This window comes from Ostrinia furnacalis, unplaced genomic scaffold (genome assembly GCF_004193835.3).
Source record: "Ostrinia furnacalis isolate ACB-3 unplaced genomic scaffold, ASM419383v2 OfSCF1381, whole genome shotgun sequence".
In the NCBI taxonomy this organism is placed as follows: domain Eukaryota; kingdom Metazoa; phylum Arthropoda; class Insecta; order Lepidoptera; family Crambidae; genus Ostrinia; species Ostrinia furnacalis.
The window spans coordinates 46,675-69,884 of NW_021131620.1; the positions used below are offsets into that span (position 1 = coordinate 46,675).

General features: G+C 35.5%; 1 protein-coding gene and 1 long non-coding RNA gene across 2 annotated transcripts; both read left to right on the forward strand.

The window, feature by feature from the left end:
• Window positions 1-426: 426 nt before the first annotated feature.
• LOC114352496 (cyclin-G-associated kinase-like) lies at window positions 427-23,113 on the forward strand. Its single transcript, XM_028304119.1, has 14 exons — window positions 427-702; window positions 1,517-1,921; window positions 2,126-2,223; window positions 2,314-2,539; window positions 2,696-2,851; window positions 11,966-12,191; window positions 12,453-12,570; window positions 12,953-13,180; window positions 14,350-14,513; window positions 15,011-15,094; window positions 17,258-17,363; window positions 19,140-19,297; window positions 20,115-20,323; window positions 22,788-23,113. Exons 1-14 carry the CDS (start codon window positions 570-572, stop codon window positions 23,087-23,089), a joined length of 2,613 nt encoding a protein of 870 aa, XP_028159920.1. The 5' UTR covers window positions 427-569; the 3' UTR covers window positions 23,090-23,113.
• LOC114352497 (uncharacterized) lies at window positions 15,315-16,613 on the forward strand. The gene is made up of 2 exons (XR_003655866.1): window positions 15,315-15,352; window positions 15,656-16,613. It is a non-coding gene; the product is annotated as an uncharacterized LOC114352497 (long non-coding RNA).
• Window positions 23,114-23,210: the final 97 nt, after the last annotated feature.

Below are 23,210 nucleotides of genomic sequence, written 5' to 3' on the forward strand. Positions count from 1 at the left end.
TTTATGACATAATTTTTAAATTGTCACTATTAATATTTTTTACTGAATAACCTGTAAAGTTAATTCTACAATTTCTGAAAAATCACCTAAAAGTAACCTTTTCATTAGTGTAACCTAAAAGTAACCACAGCAGTTCAAAAGTAACCTAAAAGGTTACAAAAGTAACCTTCTGGCAACACTGGATTTGCTAGCCTTGCCAATGCGAAACTGAACGAATGAATGAATGAATGAACGTACAAAACATATGTCGCAAAATGACAGTCTGTTTTTTTTAAATAGTGTTGTGTTAACACTGGTCAGTAAGTGTTACAGATTAATTGAATTGAATAAAATCGATTAACGATTCGATATTCATCATAATGTATACCCTACCTAAAAAAGTGAGCTCAAGGTTAAACCCAATTAATTCGATGCCAATGCTGTGTATTAAAAAAAACCTTGTGCCAACCTGACTGACATTTTCCTCATATTTTCTGCCATTGTAAAATGGACCCAGATCGAGGGTGCTGATTAAAATTTAACTATTTATTCTTCTTTTACTCCATAGTTTCTTAAAATAACGCTTCAAGATGAGTGTCTTCAAATCAGCCATGGGTTACTTTAGTTCTGGCGGTGCCAACGGTAGCAATGATAATGACTTTGTGGGTCAATTTGTTGAGATTGGAAACATGAAATTGAGAGTAAAAAAGGTGATTGCAGAGGGTAAGTGACAATTATTCGATAATTATGCGAATCAATAAACAATATTTTGCGACTTAATCTTAGGCAGAGCGTATGGGTCATCTAGCTCCCTGTTCAAAAGCCATTGAATGTTGGGGGCGGATGGTGCGTGTATGCGTGATACGTCAAGGGTAGGTAGGCCTACATTTACACACTTCGTTATACTAACTAGGCCTACATTTGAACCTAAACGGATCAATTTACGGACCTCTTATTACTTGAATTGTGTCTTGATATGATAAGCCATCACCACTAGCAAAATTTCGCAGCTAAAACAAAGATACGTACTTCCTTATTTTACCACTAAGACCAATTATTAGAATTTTAACATCATAAAACTGTTTCCTCGAATATAAAAGTATTTAGTAAAATCTGTGCAATGTATCAAAGTTGGGATAAAGATTTTATATAATGATGCCACATTAACAATCCTCACAGCTCACAACAGCCTGAATAATAATTGGTTACTACTTTTTTAGTAAGATAAGTTTTACATGCCTGTGTATCTTGAAAGGGTCACTTTTCTAATTTCTAATTTTAATAAGTTAATCAAATTACTTCAAAAATTAATAAACATGTTAGTTTAAATATGACATTCTAGGCATACTTTATTGGTATGTAAAACATTAGGTATACCATTTTTTACACAGTTATGATATTCTTTAGATGAAAATATTTTGTAGTAAAGGGTATCTTCATAATTTCAAACAATTTGTAACAGTCAGTTACTTTTGTTGATCACTGATAACAAAGTTATCTAATTCCAAAAAATTAACTAAACAAACCATATTTGCAGGTGGCTTCGCATTTGTGTTTGTTGCACAAGATGTGTCTACTGGCACAGAATACGCTCTAAAGAGGCTAATGGCAGCTGATGAGACGGCAAACAAAAATATAATTCAAGAAATTAGCATTTTGAAAAAACTGTCTGGTCACCCTAATGTAATTAAGTATATAGCTGCCTCTTTTATTGATAAATCAAAGACTTCTCATGGCATGGGGGAGTATTTGCTACTGACTGACCTCTGTAGCGGGGGTAGCTTGATGGAGGCCCTACAGAATAGGGGCCAAGCGTTTCCCCTGCCAACGATCCTGAGGGTGTTCTACCAGACATGCAGATCAGTTCAGCATATGCATGCACAAGTCCCCCCGATAGCTCACCGTGATCTCAAACTAGAGAATTTCCTAATATCTAATGAAGGTATGTTACTAGATTCTTGAAACTTTGGAAGTTTGCCAAATTTTCTTTCAAGAATCTTATGTCTTTGGAACACTGGTTTCTCTTATACAGCCTTTATTTGAATATAGCCAATTCATCTTTTTTAGTATCAATTCAATCGTATATTTCCTTTCTGACCCTATTCAATTTGTCTATCACATTATACACATTTTTTAAATGTTTTAGGTACAATAAAGCTATGTGATTTTGGTTCTGCCACTACTGATGTGTATGCCCCCAACCCCTCTTGGAGCGCAAATCAAAGAAACATGTTAGAAGAAAATGTAAGTATGATACCTACACTTATTTATACAGGTTTATTATTTATTTTTGTGATCAATTTAATTACAATTTATAATGTTTGTTTGTTCTAGCTGGCTCAATTCACAACGCCTATGTATAGAGCTCCCGAGATGCTGGATACTTGGGATAACCGAAAAATAGACCATTCCGTTGATGTATGGGCCTTAGGATGCATCCTATACACTCTTTGTTTTATGCAGCATCCATTCGAGGACTCTGCTAAACTAGCCATACTTAATGGCAATTATAATCTAAACCCCAACGATCAACGCTATAAATGCTTTCATGAAATCATAAGTGAGTATTCTGTTGTCCTTGAACATTAATTAATTTGTTAAATGTTTTATTTGTATAATAGCAATTAACTTATTTAGCAGTTTGTGTATTATATTTGAGTTAACTTACTGGTGTGAGTAAACAAACCATTTCATTAATGCTTATTAATTTCCACAGGTGGATGTCTGACTGTGAACCCGGAGGAACGCTTGACAATAAACAATGTGCTGGAGCGGTTGGCGGCCATAGCGGAGTCCAACAACGTCAATCTCAAGCAACCACTCAAATTTGAGCGTAAAAAAGTTGAACAATCTGTGGCCACTAGCTCGCCAGGTAATAAGAAGTCAAGTAAATATTACACTACCATATCCTGAAATGAATTATCGCGCCGCGGTACAGTCAACCTATGTGATAAATTTATTCGTTGGAATTAATTTGCGAACGCGCATCCCAGTTGTCCATACACCCTGTCGGTCCATCGTTATGTTCTGTTGCATTTCAATCTCGAGCTAAAACTGGTCAAGTATTTTTTGACTTTTTACACTCAAATTTTTTTTTGTTTCCTCAATATTTATTTTGGATTGAGTTCCTTAGAGATGTTATTTTACAATGTGAGATTTCGTTACATTCCAATGTTGATTGTCACCAAAAATTGAGCAACACCAAAGGTAAGGCAATGATGAAAGAAATATTCTTGGAATGATGTAAGGTAGTATAGCATTTATTTGACTTTTTCATATTATATTTTTTAATTATTCAGTGTTCGAATATTATTCGGAACTGATTTTTATATTGCTTCAAAGTTGATTGCGTTATCATGACCGTAGTTATTATCAAGTACTGTATTTTTAAGTATCGAGTTTTTTTATGAATAATACAAACTCGCAGTCATATTCGGCCAGTCACAACCAGTGCAATATACCAACCTGGAATTATTATGAACCGTAAACATGAAAGCTTTAATTTGATATTTAAGTCTGAACACAAAATAAGAATTTAATGATAGGGTAAAGAACTAATGAAGCAGTCTCTAAGGAAACATACTTAGGAAAATAACTGACAATTTTTAAATACCCTCTTAATCTACCCTCTAAAGGAATTTAAATGACATTTATATTACCAAAAATTGTGTGCTCTTTCAAAGTGCACACTTCTAATTATATGTAGCTTTTATAGAAGTTAGGGTACCTGTCGCTAGCTAGATTATTACTTCTATGGTCTATGTTAGGATTTACTAACTTATCTAAACATTCCTGTATGTATTTATGGGGTTGTATTTATTGACACCAAGTCTAAAACCCCATTTTCTATGATATTCTAGGCTTTACACCTAATGAATACACTATGTATTTAAAAATAAGTTTTTAATGTTATGAGTAGCTTCAGAAATGATAAATATAGGGATTATTCCACTAAATATTCTTTATACGTATTTACTAGCCTATATATTATCGTATTACATAAAATGCTGTTAACTGAACTAACTGGGTCATAGTATTTATTGAAGAACATTGCGCGCACTAACATCATGGGGCTTGGTATCTGCACATTTGTTAATAAAATTACAAATTTTATATTTGATTCATTTACTATTAATATAATTAATGTGTATATCACTAGTCTAACGTATCACATTGTAGGCGTAATTTTACCAGTGTAATGAACACTCTTGTTAATGTTGATCAAATCAATCACTTCAAATAATCGATTGATTAAATCATTTAGACAATATAAGAATATAATATGTGAAATGAGGTACAAGTAATAGAGTAGTATGTATATTACACAACAGATCTTTAAAGTCCATTGTTAAAAAACAAGTTGTGTTGAAAGAAATTAGATAAAAATCTTGTTGAAATTGAATTAGTCTCAATTTAAAACTTCTGCATAGGACATTCATGAAGTAAAATGATTTTGTTAAATGTTTAATTATATTGTCTTAATATTTTTCTGTTGTGCATAATATTAGTCATGTGACTATGTCGGAGCTTACATTAGAGAAATAAATGAGTATATTCTTCGCATTCGTAGTTTGTTTTTATTTCAATCACGAGAGAAGTCTGTTCATTTGTGAGGCGAACTCGGAGGCTGTTTGAGGCTGAAAATTAGGTAAAAACACACTTGTTATCTTTTAACCGATGTGTTAATGCTTGTGGTTTTGATAACTAATCCTCGTGTTGCATATGCGTTTGGGTGTGCTTGTTTATTTGTTATTTGATACATCTTTGCTTGCGACGAACCGTAATCGAAGATGCTCGCATGTAAAACGCGTGTGGTGACACTTGTCTGTCGGTTGAATGGGTAACTAACATATAGTTCCAAAATACTGGACTGTCCTGTCGATGACATTGACAGTGGGGCGCCACCGTCAATACCGGATCGCTGGTTCAGATTTTTGCCATGTTGGAAACCATATAGTTGAACGATGGTAGCGCCCCCCTGTCATTGAGTTCGGCGGGACAGTTCAGCGTGGGTCATCTATAGAATTTATGAGACAAACGAATCAACTCATTTAATTTTTAATAAGAGGTGACTGCAATTCAAATTAAAATATCATCCATAGAATTATGATTTCGCTATTAGTTCCGCCCCAAGATTTTCTATTATTCATCAATACGGTTCTTAAGGAAGGAAATTAGAAAAAAACATGCGTAAATATTTATTTATTTACTCATACATGAGCTTCCTAATGGTAGTTTCGTTCGTCTCATATCATAATTGGTTTATAAAATACCATAAGAATAAGCCATACCACATTATTAACGTTGTATCCTCACTTACATTCATTCATTATTATTTAAAAATATGAATTGCATTTTACATTTATGAAAAATTGTTCCTAACAATTCTGATTGGCTTTTTTATTAATTTAAATTTATAATTATTATTTTATACATTTTAACATCGAAGGTGTGGTGGGATATTATTTATAATAACATACTGATACTATAATGCTATTCTTATCAAGTAAATACCTAGGAAATTACTGTAAAGTAGAAAGATAAATGAGGTATTTCTAGTAAATGGTTCCCTTAAATAAGATATTTATGAAATCTAATCTGTTTGAGTATATCTTAGATATAATAAGTAATGCAGTAAACAATCAGCATTAGAGGGTTTATTACTAATAGTTTGCGGCCAAACATTGGCCAATAAAGCATGACCAATACCAATACCTACTGCGTATGTTGGCATCCAAGGCTAGATATAATGAGATTATAGTTTTAACATAGCTAGGCCGATCCGAAGTATGTTTTGTATGCATGTGACCTTATGATTTCAGTTAGAATCAATGCTTCTTTGTTTAGTTCGTATTATCATAACTCACTGCATGTTTGTGTGCGTAGCTGATTGAAGCCTCACGCCTTTATTCGAACCTTGTGCCTTTAGAGATAAGATTCAATTTGTTCGTTTCAATTGTTCGCAATGGTCCTTAATTTGTTTCAATTTAATGTCATTTGTGGTTTGGCACTGTTACACGTTCATGATTTTTATATTTTTTTTCTTAATTTGCTTGATTAGTTAGATAATCATAAAATACAGTAAACAGTTTTCACTTTAATAAAAACAAAAGGCGTGCGGCTTCCTCCCATCTCACGACTGTTGATCGCTATACATATCACGTTTTCTTTTCATTTTAGGTGTTTTCAACTTTTTCGGGTGCCCAATAGTTTTCTCGTTTAAATGACCCGGCGCAGTAGCATGCCTCGCCTCTCGCAAGCTCGCAACGGACTCCGTTACCTGACGCTTGATTACTATTGGACATGCTCGCAATGATGAGTATCGATTTTATTTATTAATGTTACAATCTTGCACTGTATTAGTTTGTTATTGCCTGTTAGTTGATTATTTACTGTTATTTTTACTTTTACGCTTTATTGGCAACTCATGTCAATATTTATTTGAATTGTAAGGTTTAATATTTATCTACTAACATCACAGAATGTGCTCAACGATGTGTAGGTAAATAAAATTGTATATTCAATTGACAATCTTAGACAATACCCCTCGAGTATCGGTCTACTAGAGTTGCAAATGATCACCCTGTCATTGTATACTCGACGATCTAGTATTTCCCATTTCGATACATAACTGATGACGACAATAATTAATAAATATATTTCAATTCTCTATACACGTAGTACTAAGGAAAGTATTGAATAAGTAGTTAGTGAATAAACACAGGAATTACATGAAGCATTTCATCACTGATAACACGAAAATAAATAAAATTGTTAATGTATGTTTTGGATAGATAACAATTGACAGACATTACAAAAACATGCATTACAACGGTAGGTACACTCAGTTGATATAATATGAATTGCCAAAAATTATGATGTCATAGAGTAATTAGTATGTCCTGTAATAATAAAGTAGTACACGTTCTGTATACTGGTTGTAAGAGACAGGACGATAAAATCTACACTGGATATTTATAATTTTACAATCTATAAAAAATAATAAAAATACATCCTTAGTTATTAAACCTGCATAACATGATGAAAATTGTATGATAAATCAAGTAAGGTTCAAATTATGATGACAATACATATATTTGTAAAAACCCTGTAAAGGGTTAAAAACAATAGTAAAAAAAATATGAACTTCTCGAGACAATAGGGACCTTATCGTATAAAATGACCACCTTAATATGCATTTATATTTTTTTAAATAATCATCACGTGGAATGGAAACATTTTTTTCACAAACCTGTTCTTTACACCCTGTATGAAGCATAGTAATTTATGCAAAAGACTAGATACAAAACAAAATAAGTCGTAAAAAAACATTCCGTTCAACACAAGTATTTTCAATTTTTAATATTCTTAAAGTAATTCATTCATATTTTACAGTATTAATTAACATACAATTAATAATGGAGCTGTTAGCTTCGCGTAACTTCAGTATTTAACATTTTATTATTTACTGCAATTTTAACCACTCAATGGACAAGTTAACTTGAAAGTTTTGATTCCTATTGCACCTTATGGCATGGGTATAAGTTTCAAAATCTGGTGATCAAATATCAAGTATATTTTTTTCTGGATTTTGTCAAGTCTAGCGATACGTCTGCGTTGTTCAACAATAACAGCTTAGCTAATGCGTGGACATTCATATCACTTAAAATTGATAAGCCTTATCAATGCTTCGATGGTGTTGCATTAAGGCCATGATTTCCCAAATTGTCGATATTTGACCGATTTTGTTTGCAGATAGTTTCTAAATGAAAAGATATTTTAGCAAACAAAAAATTGTAGGAGTAAGTTAATGTCTTTAACTAGGGCGACAACTTTTCCAAAACACGATATTGCATAGTTTGTCCGATAAAAAAAAATTCCAAAGAAGTACGTCGACGGCTTTTTTGTTTTACTCTCATATATTCATTTTTAACATTTTACACTTAAAATATATACTAATAGATAGGACTTTGTATTTTCTAGGTCGACAACTTTTCAAAATTTTGTTATTGCGTCTTATTTAGTTACTATGATGAAAAAATGTGAAAAAATCGGCCATGACGGCTTGAACAATCTCAATCAGTCGCGCGGTGGCGCTTACGGAGGACGGACGCGTGTCAGTTTTATTCCTGTGACAGTTCGCGATTTGTCAATATTTTTGACAAAATCGCCTCTGTCTGGCGGGTGGCGAGTCACAGTATAATAATATCAGTATTACTGGAGAAAGCTAAGAATTTTCAATCATGCATGATACATAGTACATTTTCCAAATATCAGATAAAACCAATGAGTTAAAATTAATTTATTTATGGGAAATTATGAGTCAAGCCGCAGATAATTTATAATAATATTTTAGGCTGTTTTTATACAGAAATAAAGTTTATTATTATTATTTTTCCACGGTATCCAACCTTTGATTTTAAAACTAAGCCACGGGAATATTAAGAGGCTTCTAAAGTTCTAATATACTAATTCGCCTTCTTTTAAATGCCACCTAACTATTCCAAAGAAAGCGTCAAATTATAAAGAACAATATTTATTATGACTTGTCCTCCTGATTTATATGTTACGGTAAATGTGATAAAAATTATGAATAATTACCGGTTATTATGAAATAATTATGATTTGGTAAATGTGATTAATATGAGATCATTTATACATATATAATAGCAATACGTAAAAGAACATTAGTATTTCATATTAAAATGAAGTTTACATTTTTGTGATCATTTGCTTACTATTTTTGTCGGTAAAAAGTATTTGTTTGACTTAATATTATCATCTTTATTTGACATTATTGATTGACAAACATTTGTGTGCATGAACATTATAATAATGTTTGTTTCGGGTTGGGTGTTTTCTAACCATAATATGAATGTATTTATTTATGTTATGTTATTTAAGTAATATGTTCATATCCTATAGTACAAGCTTTGCTTAGTTTGAGACTAGAGGCGCAGTGTTAAAATATTATGTCGAAGGATATTTAATTTTATTATTTATTTATTCACTATTTGAAGGTTACGGTTTAATCCAACTTACGGCTTGTTTTTACACTGTGGCGTCATCGCGTCGCGCGAGTGTCAGCGCGAGTGTCAGTGCGAGGTGTGCGGGGGCTGAGGTAACGAATGCACGGCATCGAGGCGGTAAATCCTAGCCTTAAACCTCAGAACGATGCCCCGGTTACGAGAGTAAACGCCCTCTTATCAAAAAAAAGTGTAGGAAATATCGAATTAGGCCCGGTTTCTGAATAGATTTTTGGCTTGAGCGTCATCTTCTTTTCATATTAAAATTCATCCTCGAGTATTAGATGAAAACCTCAATTCAGAAACCGGGCCTACAAGTTCTGCGCTGAAGATAGTAGATTTGCGTTGTCGTGTTGCTGTAAGGCTTGAGAGAGGATGTCTACCTCACCAAGCTGGCCATTTTCGTCTCTAATACCATGGTAATAAATGGCAAGTAGTAGGATACTTGTATGAAATTTTACATCATTTTGAATGAAACAACAACGCAAATAATGAAATTTGATTTGATTTGAACAAAGGAAGCAAACAATGCTGATACTATCCAGTTTTGGCTGTAGGAACAACATAATTCACGATGTAACCATAGTTACTATATTTTTGATTGCATTTTACTATTGCCTGCCTACGACTTCGCCCTTGTTATATTATTATCTTATTGATATTCAGCTGACTATTCTGACTTAAGAGTATTACAAATAATAATGCAAGTGAACAGGCTTCTCAGATATCTACCCATTTTTATAAAGAAAAAAGCTGATTCCCCTTCTATAAAATAGGTTTTGTAGATTGTGCAATTCAACATACTTACGTGATTTATTATTATAAATACAGCGCCTAAATAAATAAAGAAATATGCCAAGAGTAAATTATCTTTATATCCTTAAGCATTTCATACTTATGAATAAAACTTATGACGAAAAATATTAATCCAATTTAATTAAAACTTTTCTAATTTTATAGTAAGGTACAAATAGATGTGAAGATGTGATCCATTTAAGTATTAATTAGTTACCATACATACTATCATTAATTATTTCTTGTAAGAACTTTGGCAGAAAATTATACAAGATGTTGTCTTTATTGACACAATCGTTTAATTCCGTAGATATTTCTTATTAGCCTGAATCATAGGCTCAAATGAGCATAGTTTTAGGCCTGTGATTGGTTTAACAAGAATCAATAAAAATAATCAAAAGGGTTTCGAACCGTTTCATTGTAATGGCCTGAAGTAAGATTTAATAAATTGAATTTATTCTCAATTTTTTTTATATTATAATATTCGTTTTGTTATTCTTGCTGCAGAATAAATTATGCAATAATTTCTGTGATCTGAATTCTTGAACCTTAAAAATTGAAAATAGTAAACTAGTATTTCCAGACTTTATTCATACGTAGGTACAGTAAAAGTAATTGAATAGAAACATTTAATATTATTAATACTTTAGGAGCCACAATTCTGCGCAATTTCTTTTATAATTTGGATAATTTCGGTGCTTTTAAGATTTAAATATGTATTGTATTTGTTGTATTAACATCTTGCAGTTAATGATATGAATGATAATAAAAAGAAAGGTTTTTTTCGAGTATTATTTTTTTGATTGAGTTCTTTTTTTAAAACTGAGATCTATTTTGTTAATAATATGTTTAATTTGAAAAACTAAAGACTATTTATTCTAGGCCAAATTATTGTTCCGTTTAAACGTAAAATATGGCCCCAAAGAAAGCGAAAGTGTTGTGATATAATATGTTATTTATTTTATTGTTTTTATCTTTTGATATTGTTGTATTTTTCATTTGTTTAGAAAATCAATTAAAATTATTTTATTACATTATATTGTTGAGAAGGAGCCTTATTGAAATCATGTTTTTTCACTGTAGTGTTTGGATGACCTTTGTAATAAAGGGGCAATTTACATAATTATGTGAATTTGATAGGTAGAAAATTGAGCATAGTTCAATTTATATTGAACTGTACTTCTATGCATTTATATAATCCGCGCATTATTAGTTAAAATTTAAATTAAATCACTTAACCACAAACTCGATCTTTATCCTGGCCGATTTAAACGATAGTATATTGAAAGTGAGTTCAATATAAAATGAATAATGCTAATATAATCTAATCTTTACTATTAATATTTTACCCAAAATTTATGATCAAAAATTCTCGAAAACTAACTTTGGCTCCAGGTCTAATTATGTTTTATAGATGAGCAATATTTTTGTTACTATTAGCCTCGTAAGTAATGATGTAAATTATATTTTAATTAGAAATAAACAATGTGTAAATTAAGATCGATGTAGTTTTTGTTCTAACTGAAATCTCCTTACATTCGACAACTAAAATTATATTAATCCTATCACAGCACTTTAATACTTATCTAGTGCATATTATGGCCTAGAGCCAAAACATAACATTGTTTTAATTATTAACTTTAATGAATCAGAATTGAAGAAACATGTAGTTTCACGCCTATTTTTCAGATTGGTTAAAATTAATGTTATCAATATTTCATACACAAAATAAGAAATCGCAAATAATTTTAACTGCGTAGGTTTTTACATATTGATAAAGTCAACCAATTTATTGTAAACACTCATTTCTGTACCGGAAACAACTTTTGTTAACTGATGCAGAATACCAGTGGCCGTAACGTGCTCCCGAGTACGTTATGGCCTCATACTAAGCAGAGACCAATTTGGTACAACAATTGTATTATTTCACTTTTTAATGTCAATGTGTATCATTATTTTAGTACCAAATAAATATTTTTTCTTTCTTTCTTTCTTTGCAAAAGGAAACATATGCCTACTAGTTACAAAAACGATAAGGACTAGGTACACAATAAAATTAGGTTTTTAATTAAACTAAAACTTTGACCAGTTAGATTGAAAGAGACCGACAGCTAGGCATATTTCCGTAAGCCCAATGACAAAAAAATTTTTTTTTCCTTTTCCAGCCAGCAAAGATCCTGTCTCCACAAGCCAGGAGATTCCGAACTCTCGGCCTCCCGAGCCGACTCGGCCTCCGCCCCCCGCGCGCCCGCCTCCCGTTCCGCAGTACAACCCGCCCCCTCCTGTCCAAGGGAGCTCAGGGGGGCTATTCTCGTCCATCAAAGGGGGCGCTGGTAGCTTCCTGAAAAACTTGAAAGACACCTCCTCGAAGGTTATGCAGACTGTTCAACAGTACGTATTTTTTGGACTATAAGACTAGCCGCAGACCACTGACTTTTTGTCGGCCGATAGCTGGGTCGGGCTGTTAATCTGTTTGGATATGTATGAAAGTGCGCACCTTACACCGATTTGGTAACAGCTAATTCTTTATAAGTTTATACAAATTAGAAACGGGCCCAACTATCGGCCAACTAAAAGTTAGTGATCGGCGGGCTTATATGATTTTTTTTGTTAAAATTGGTGCTTAGTCTGAACTTATTAACTTTTTCACAGGTCAATAGCTAGGACAGACTTGGACATAACATACATTACTAGTCGAATTATTATAATGCCGTACCCATCTGAAGGCTTAGAGAGCGCTTACAAGACTAATCACATCGATGATGTAAAGGTATGTGAATCAGTTTTCTCACTGAGATAAGATTATTTTCATAATAATGTATTGTCTTTTAATCTTGTCACAACAAATGTGTACGTGCATGTGATTCGTAGATCTGCCCGTTTATATTCTGCCGTACTTATGAATGAAAGAAACAGAATGACCTTGAGTTTTGTAAAATTAATATTGTTTGTTGAGTCAAATAATAGGGAAACTTAATAACAAATCCCTCATAATTATGAACATTTAATGTCATTATTATTAGGGCTTCTTCAAGTCTCTCTCGGGCATACACAAGTATAAATTATTAATAGTTTTAAAACCTTAAGACAAGGCAATAAAGTTTGAATTATAAGTGAGAGAAGACCAACATAATTATTTAACCCCTTCCCAGGCATACCTAGAAAGCCGTCACCCAGGCGGCAAGTACTGTGTTTACAACGCGTGTCGCGGCGCGCGTCTCCATTTCCCACGTCACGTGCTCGTGACGGACGCGTGTCGTGCGCTGTGGCCCACTCCTGCGCATCGCGCGCCGCTTCTGGCCCAGTTCTATGCGCTGCTGCAGCATATGTACCAGTATTTGGGGAAGGACGACAAAAGCGCCGTGGTTATTACCTGCCAGGTATGATAACATTTTGAAATTACCCTTTTGAGACTCCATTTTCCACGTCACGTACTCGTAACGGACGCGTGCTGTGCGCTGTGGCCCACTCCTGCGCATCGCGCGCCGCTTCTGGCCTAGTTCTATGCGTTGCTGCAGCATATGTACCAGTATTTGGGGAAGGACGACAAAAGCGCCGTGGTTATTACTTGCCAGGTGAGATAACATTTTGAAATTACCCTTCTGTGTCTGCTGTACTATTCCACGTCACGTGCTCGTGATAGACGCGTGCCGCGCGCTGTGGCCGACTCCTGCGCATCGCGTGCCTTTATTGGCCCAGTTCTATGTGCTGCTGCAGCATATGTACCAGTATTTGGGGAAGGACGACAAAAGCGCCGTGGTTATTACCTGCCAGGTATGATAACGTTTTTAAATTACCCGTTTGTGTCTGCGCTTCCCACGTCAAGTGCTCGTGACGGACGCGTGCCGTGCTCTGTGGCCCACTCCTGCACACCGCGCGCCTCTATTGGCCCAGTTCTATGCGCTGCTGCAGCATATGTACCAGTATTTGGGGAAGGACGACAAAAGCGCCGTGGATATTACCTGCCAGGTATGACAACATTATAAACTCATTTAGTATCCACTACAGAATAACGACCCTTTCTAATTTACCTGAAGCAAATAACAGAATTGGTCTACTTGGATGGAAAGACGGTTTGAGAGACCTGATGTTCGGATATAGCATTTTCAAAAAAAAATATTTTTAAAATTAATTTATACTAGGAGCATAATATACGAAGTTTTCAGGCTAAACAAAGCCCTTTTTGAAAGGTTCCATTTCGGTGAAAAATAAAAGAAGTGTTCGGACAACTTATCTCCCGACATTCACGTAGTGTCTCTGCAACTTTGTCTCTCGACATATGACTTGTTCACACTAGCCAGTAGTGAACAGTATGTCGCCCGAGGAGCGATACAAAGCGACTCACTCCTCAAAGGCCGTCGAGGGACCCTCGCAGAGCATCGACAAGCGACAAGTTTCGCGACCCGTAGATGTCGCAAGCGACGTCGACAGAGTCGCGGGACAAATGTCTCCTAGTGAAAACGCGGCTTTATTAGCTTGTCTTCGCGACATGTCGCGGAGTCGCTTGTACTGAAGATAATTAGTTACTAAATAATATTCTTATTTCTAGGACGGCAAGTCCATGTCCTGCATACTGCTCTGCGGACTGCTCCTATATTCCAAACTAGTGACGGTGCCTGAGGACGCGCTGCAAATATTCGCCGTGAAGCGAGCACCAATCAATATCGCGCCGAGCCAGCTTAGATATCTTTATTACCTCTCCAACATTATCAGGTAAGATGACACTAAATAGAAACATGAAATTCATGTGTATTAAATGACCCATCAGTAGCCTGAGTTGCAAGAACCAAGGCAAACTACACGTAAAAAGCCAGCAAACGACCCATCAGTAGCCTGAGTTGCAAGAACCAAGGGAAATTATACGTAAAAGTTAAAAGCCAGCGAACGCTTTTAAATTCTCTTGTGTTTCCCGAAACGGGGCGCTTGTCTTGGGTGGCAACCAAATGAAAATAAAGTAGTGCTTTGTGAAAAAAAATGTTTTTTAGTATCCGGAGTTTTTTTTTGGCATCTCAAACGCTGGGGCGATTGATAACACATTACATGTGGGAAGACGTATCTATTATGGGTGCTAAAAGGTTGCAACTTTCGATATTAGCTACTTTACTGTATTTCTGTGTTATAATCTTTCGAAATAGTCTTGAACCCTCACGATAAAGACTAATGACATTTTTTTTTTTTCAATTAAATTAATTTAATGCTTTTTTTTTCAGGCAAGAACCGAAGCTCCCACATTTCCGGCCTGTGACGCTGGTATCTCTAACAATCCACCCAGTGCCATTATTCACAAAGGCGAGGTAAGTGCGAGCAAATAAAAACGTATCACTCATATGCTTGGACGAATAAACCACTGGACGCGTAACGAGTGACGTTTTCGTCTTTACCCCGCTAGCACTTACCATGGCTAAATTAGCCATGGTAAATGTTGTCAGGTTGTCACTTTGTCAGTATGACGCCAGCTCTCGAAGAGTAAAAATATCACGAAAAATGGGTAAATGCGCCGTACTTTATTGCAAAAATTATTCCTGTCACACAAGAAATGTTTCTTATCACGCGTAAGTACATTTTAAATCTATTATAGTAGCTATTTTTTCGTAAAATAAATAAAATTTGATATGTAAACAAAATATGATTACGTCATTTTAAAAAGTACTCATTGTACATGTAAATGCTTAAAACATGTAGCATATTTAATTTGGTTGGATTATAGGTTTCATTCATTCATTCACATCTCATTTTTATGACGTAAAGGGCTTGAAAAATGTCGATAAGTTTATCGATATACCAAACAAACTGAAACTGAAATTATTCAAATTAATTTTAGATTTTGATAGATTTTTTTGTTTTGATAATTTTAGTCACATGAAACAAAAGATTATGAGATAGACATAGATGGAACATACAAAACAAGCACACCAGTAAATGTAAGTAATAATTACACCTTTTTTGAAATATGTTGTACATCAAAATACTGGTCAAATTTGAATAAAATATTTTTGATGTTGATTGATTTTTTGGCTTTATTTTAGTCACATGAAACAAAAGATGATGAGATCCACACAGATGGAACATACAATTTAAACTTTTCATTGCATCTAAATATTAATAATGTCATCACAAAAATACGCCAAATGACTACAATTATTATTTTTTATTTCATTAACAGGTTTTATTTTCGGTATGCAATACCGAGGTGGAACCTTTTAGATCTGTGTCATCCCCTCACGTTTAGTGAAATACCGGGGTGGTTGGAACTTGATTTGGTCCATCCTGTCATCAACTGTTTTTCAATGGGACGACTTCTGAACATCAGAGAGATCTTGACTGTCAAGATACGTGAATTAGGCCACTGAACTTTTCAAAACAAAACCAACACAGGTGAAATATCTGAGCATCTCCCTTGACAATAAATTGAACTGGGCAAGTCATATCGACAACATGCATAGTGCCTAGCAAACATAGCGGCCATGGGTTGTATGAGAACCACTCTATCGGCATCACTTGACTTCTTTCTGAATCTCAGACATTTAGACCTCATTATTCAGGAGGAAGCACAAGCACCCACTCTAAGACTTAAAGGAAACGATCTATGAAAGCAAAACAAGGAGACAGGATATTCCGCGATTCTGCACAAAACCCTAAAAGAAATACCCCTCATCAACAGGATAGGTACCCTGTGTACACATCTTCGACCAAAGATAATATCCAGCTTACAGCGGAAACGCGAAATTGCTCTGGAATCAATGAAGTTAGGATATACCGACGTCTTCAAAACTGAAATAAGTACTAGGAGGTCTTCTCGAATGACCTAAACATAAGAATATCAACAACATTAGATAAGAATTAAATATTCTCAGATAGTGCATCCGTACTGCAAGCGCTACAAAGCAATACATTGTCATAATGTTATCAAATTGTGTTTCATGAAATGTATAGAAATAGGCTATTGATGAAACTTTTGTCCGTGACGTGAGACAGATTATAACATTTGTTGAGACCAAAAGCTAGTTAGCAGTCGATCGTAACAGAATATTACTTGTTTATTGCTTTACGAATTTGATAATGATAACACAGCCAAAAAATATTTCACCTAGTTACCTACCTATATGAATAATTTGTAATATTATTTGTACCTATGATTTACCAATGGCATTATAATAAACACGATACAATAATTAATTATAGTCTTTCAATTAAAGAAACTTTCAATATTAAATCAATCCATAATTCATTTATCTCGTTAGGTTCATTCATTCATTCATTTACATAACTATCGATAAAAATTTACGATCTTTTCCCAGCACTAAATGTCATTATTTGACAATTGTCAAACCTCTCCCCCCGCAAAAAGTGGTTGATCGTGTTTCCTTAGAAATCTTGTAGGTTTCGTGTCCAGTGGTTTATTCGTCCAAGCTCATATGTAAACTAAATTAATACTAATTTAATTATAATATTTTCAGAGACGGATGCAGACCGTACGTAGAAATCTACAACGAAGATAGGCTTTTACTGTCCACCATGCAAGACTACGAAAGGCTGCACACATACACAATGGCTGAAGGAAAGGTATGTAGGAGTAGTTAAAAGCGATATCAGTTTTAATTTAAGAAAATCTCAACGCATCTGGCCAGTGACGGGCCTTCCCAAACCTCGAACTCGTCTGGTTAGTGACGGCCTACCCAACCAGTTATACTGCAGTGGTTCCCAAACTTATTTTGTCTACTGCCCACTTTGAGAATAAATTCTTTTTAGCGCCCCCATTTGTAGTCGAGTGTCGAGTGCTCAGTCGGTGTCTAAGAGTCCTCCTAGTAAATTACGCCTCCCAAGCCTCTACACAACGTCCCGATTTTTTTTCTGGGTCTCTTACCGCCCCCCTTTAAGCCTGCAGCGCCCACAAGGGGGCGTTATCGCCCACTTTGGGAAAGACTGAGTTATAGGGAGTGTAGGTGTAGCCTCTGGTATCTAAATGACCCGAGTTTACATCAAACGTCGTCACTAGTGAGCGTATAAAAAAAGATATTGAATGTATACAGGGTGGAAACGATAAGTGATCTCACTCGATTATTTCTAAACTATGCAAGATATCGAAAAACTGGTTACTGATCCTGAAAGTGCTTCACGAGCTCTATTCAACGGTACCAATAATAGGTTACAAAATAAACTAGATCTATCCGAAAATTCAATATTTCCAGCTTCCATACATTTAGTAAAACCACTAAATATTAAAAACTATACAAGCTATCCAAAAACTAGTTACTGATCCTGAAAGTGCTTCACGAGCTCTATCCAACGGTACCAACAATAAGTTACAAAATAAACTGGATCTATTCGAAAATTCAATGTTTCCAACTTCCATACATTTAGTACTGCCACAGTCATGGCACTCATGTCTTGATAATATTATAGCAGGTATAGGACAATATTTTCATTGAATAATGTTTCCGACAAAGGTTGTCAAATTGACTGACATGTTTATCGCATAGTACAGTCCACTATGAAAATTAGCTGTGGTTTGTTTCAACTACCTATTTTAAAAATTTTTGTCACTTTCTAAGTGTTGAATTTTATGGAATTGGGAAAGAAGTACCGAGTTTGAAGCGTTCATGAGCAGACATTGCAGTTGAATATTCAAGTTCTGAATTTGATTATTGATGAATAATAAAATAAATCCTACTAGCTCGATTGATGGTTTCATTTAATTTATTTAAACCAGGTTACCTATAATAATATTTTTTCGTTAATTTATGAAAATATCAAATTAGCCCGTAATCCTGAATCCTGATACATAAAGTTAGCCTATTAATTTAACACAGGTACGACTGTACTCAGTGTTGCACTATCAAATGCAATTGACGCGCCTCTATGCCAGGGTTTTTATGTTCCTGGTCAGGCTATAAAGCCTAGAACCAATGTTTTTGAATAATTTTAAATAAGAATGCAATTTACGAGTTCATTTTAAGTGTTTATTATTTAATTTTAAAAAATACACCTTTCATATTGTGTGGCTGGCATACATTTAGTATGGAGGCTGAAAACATTGAATTTTCGGATAGATCCAGTTAATTCTGTAACCTATTACTGATACCGTTTGAAAGAGCTCGTAAAGCACTTTCAGGATCAGTAACCAGATTTTCGATATATTGTGTAGTTTAGAAATAATCGAGTGAGATCACTTATCGTTTCCACCCTGTATTGTACAGCGCCCTTAGCGGACACCTTTCAAGAACTAAAATTTTCATTCATTTTTTAACCCGCTCACTAGTGAGGACTTTTGATGTAAACTCACTCTGAGCCCTCTGATAATTTTGATGATTTGTTACTAGTGTTAATCACTGTTTACAGGTGACTCTGCCACTAGACACGACGGTGGTAGGTGACGTGGCGATTTGCGTGTACCACGCGCGACAACAGCTAGGCCGAGCTCACGCCGTGGCCATGCTCGAGCTACACTTCCATACTGGCTTCCTGGAGCCCACGCAGCACGCCATCAAGTTCCAACGGTCAGTGTCGCGCGTGGTGGTTGTTAACCGACCACCATGTTCCTAGGTGGTCAGCTGAGTGTACCACGCGTGGCAACTAGGCCGAGCTCACGCCGTGGCCATGCTCGAGCTACACTTCCATACTGGCTTCCTGGAGCCCACGCAGCACGCCATCAAGTTCCAACGGTCAGTGTCACTTGTGGTGGTTGCTAGGGTGACCACCAGGGTCCTAGGTGGTCAGCTGAGTGTACCACGCGTGGCAACTAGGCCGAGCTCACGCCGTGGCCATGCTCGAGCTACACTTCCATACTGGCTTCCTGGAGCCCACGCAGCACGCCATCAAGTTCCAACGGTCAGTGTCGCCTGTGGTGGTTGCTAGGTAGACCACCACGCTGCTAGGAGATGGTCAGTTGCTGGTAACGCGCGACACTGACACTTGTGTCACTTGTAGTGGTTCTAGTGCGACCACCATGTTCCTAGGTGGTCAGCTGAGTGTACCACGCGCGATAGTATTCGGTCAGTGTCTCTTGTAGTGGTTGGTAACACGAGCGTCTTCGTATACAATGGACTGTCAATGAGGACTATCGTTTTTATACTTAACAGTTGGCACCCCTGGCGATTGACATGACCTTACTCTACAGTGGCGCCATCTTGATGAGTGCAAATGCGATAGTCCTACCACTTTAGCGCTCACAAGTTGGTGCCACTGTCTTCGCTACTAGCAAGTGACAGGACCTTACTCTACAGTGGCGCTAACTGGTGAGCGCTAAAACGATAGCCCGGGCTCATTGATAGTTTTTATATGTCTCCATCTACAACCATAACTTATCGACTACAGATCCGAGATCGACGGCATAGACGAGACGCTGCCAGTCAACGACCACTTCTCGGCTAATACATCGGCGATCATCAGCTTGGTGGTACAAAATGGAGAGCGACGCAAGCCTCGTACAGACCTTTGGGAGGATGACCACTCCTACCCAATTCGCACGCCAGATGTTCTGTTCTCGACTGATCTGGAGAAATACGAGACTATTGATAACTTCGGTAAGTTTATCAACGTTGTATTCTTACTTCAAGAAGCTAGTGTATTTATTTATTTATTCTTATTGTCAAACAAATTGATACATAAGGTAAACTCACTTTTTACCGAATCGTAAGAATTATAAGTTTTGATTAGTGGCATAAACAAGGTTACATATTGGTAGTTAACATTATTTATAAGTGATCTGTCTTGTGACTTTTAAAGTATACCTATGTACGACTTGTATTATATTTATGTGTATGTGTTATTTATTTATGTATGTGTTTTATATTCACGCAGCTAATATGCGCGGCCAGGGCGCCATTTACGTGAACAAAAGTATGTCGTAGATTGTGTTGTAGAATCACTTTATATGTAGTTGCTTTAACACCTGCTCATTTTAAAAGTTTATAACATAATCGATTTTTTGTGTTCATATTAATCTTTTCCCGTTTTTTATCAAGAACTGCATTTTGCTGTGGTTTTTTCATTAACATTATTATCATTCTATTAAAAGTCACATAAATTAACTTACCATAGCCATAACTAACTTAAATTACCATATTTTGTTAGTCAACATAAACTGTCAAGTTTTATCCTAAAATACACGTCAGATTTGTGACTTATAGTTATCCTATCAAAATTATAAAGTAATCTAGAAAAAAATTAAAATAATCTATGGTTAAATAAACGTTTCGCGAAGTTTATTAAAAAAAAACAGTTGCGAAGCATGTGACGTTTAATTTGTCTGATACTACACCACTGTGAGGGTTTAGACTCATACAAAAGCTCATAGCAGCATGCCACATAGCAATATACAGGGTGTTAGGTAAATGGGTATTATATGACCATGTTAACATGGGCTAGTGTCGGCTCATATACCCATATACCTAACACCCTGGATACATCCATAATTGTAATTTGTTTCTTTATTTATTTATTAGTACATAAAGCCATGTATTCATTGGGCAACATTTGTTGATAAACTGTTTATGACTAGTGTGAAACAAGTTTACCATAAACACAGGTTTCTGAAACTTGGCCGTCCACACTTGCTCTCCACTCATAGCAGGGAGCACGGCAACATACATCATAAACAATCTTTCATCACCTATGTTTATGGACTGTTTATAAACTGGTTACAGAGATGATGAAACATTATGAAACATTGTTTATAAACAGTATTTATCAACAAATGTTGCCTAATGAATACATGGCTTAATTCGTCTGGTACTACACCCATGTGAGGGTTAGGACTCATACAAAAGCTCATAGCAGCATGCCACATAGCAATCTGTACTATCGGCAACAGTGTTAACTGCCCATTGCCGGTCATGTTGTCTCGTTCTATCGCAAAGAATCACCATTTGATGAGAGCGAGAGCAAAAACGGAAATGGATAGTTAACACTGTGGCCGTGTGTACATCCATAACTGTAATTTATTTATTTATTAGTATACAGGGTGTTAGGTAAATGGGTATATGAGCCGAGACTAGCCCATGTTAACATGGGCATATACATGGTATGGTGAAGTCAGAAATTTGATATCATCATTTTAATTTTTTAAATTTTTATACAAAATAAATTTTATAAAATCCGATTTGTATGAAAAATAAAATAATTATAGCCTGACCAGGAACATAAAAACCCTGGCATAGAGGCGCGTCAATTGCATTTGATAGTGCAACACTGAGTACAGTCGTACCTGTGTTAAATTAATAGGCTAACTTTATGTATCAGGATTAGGGGCTAATTTGATATTTTCATAAATTAACGAAAAAAATATTATTATACGTAACCTGGTTTACATAAATTAAAAGAAACCATCAATCGAGCTAGTAGGATTTATTATAATATTCATCAATAATCAAATTCAGAACTTGAATATTCAACTGCAATGTTTGCTCATGAACGCTTCAAACTCGGTACTTCTTTCCCAATTCCATAAAAGTCAACACTTAGAAAGTGACAAAATTTTGTTTAAAATGGGTAGTTGAAACAAACCACAGCTAATTTTCATAGTGGACTGTACTATGCGATAAACATGTCAGTCAATTTGACAACCTTTGTCGGAAACATTATTCAATGAAAATATTGTCCGAACCCTTAGTATTTCTTTTCGACAAATTCTTTAACACATTGTGAACCACTTTTCTTTCACGACTATAAAAAGATTTTAGCAATTTAATTCACAAAATCAATTGCGCACATTTAAAATAAAGTTTGTTTACACTTTGACAGCAATAGACTAACATGCAAGGTGACATGTCAATGAAGTTTTCAGTTACTGTTGCCATTAAAAGAAATTAGTACCATTAGTTTTCCGCAACATGGCGAGGGTTTTTATGTTCCTGGTCGGGCTATAAAATGAAGATATCAATTTCTGACTTCACCATACCATTTATATGACCACGTTAACACGGGCTAGTGTCGGCTCATATATCTACCCATTTACCTGACACCCTGTATAACACTTGTGTCATACAGTGACAGCGGAAAGCACGCCGCCCAAAGAAGCCGACAAGCAGCCTCCAGCCCGACCGGCGCCCCCCTCCCAACCACCTCATAGGCCGCCGCCCCCCGTCCCTACCCCAGCCCCCGCTGACACCGCAGACTTCCTAAACCTGAACACGCAGCAACCTCAGCCAGAGAAGACGGAGAAGAAACTACCTAGTCAGGACTCGTTCGACTTCTTTGGGATGATGGAGAAGAAAGTAGATGAATTTGGGGACTTTTTGAGTGGGAAAGGGGGCGGGGATACCGCTCCGGTAAGTCAAATCATAAAGTAAATAACTATTTTTAACAGCCCTTTGTCCAGCAGTGCACCTAAAGACTTCCACTCGTTTTAACACGTTTCACAGTGTCACCTTACAGCCAAAAATGGTTTATTTATTATTTATTTAAAACAAG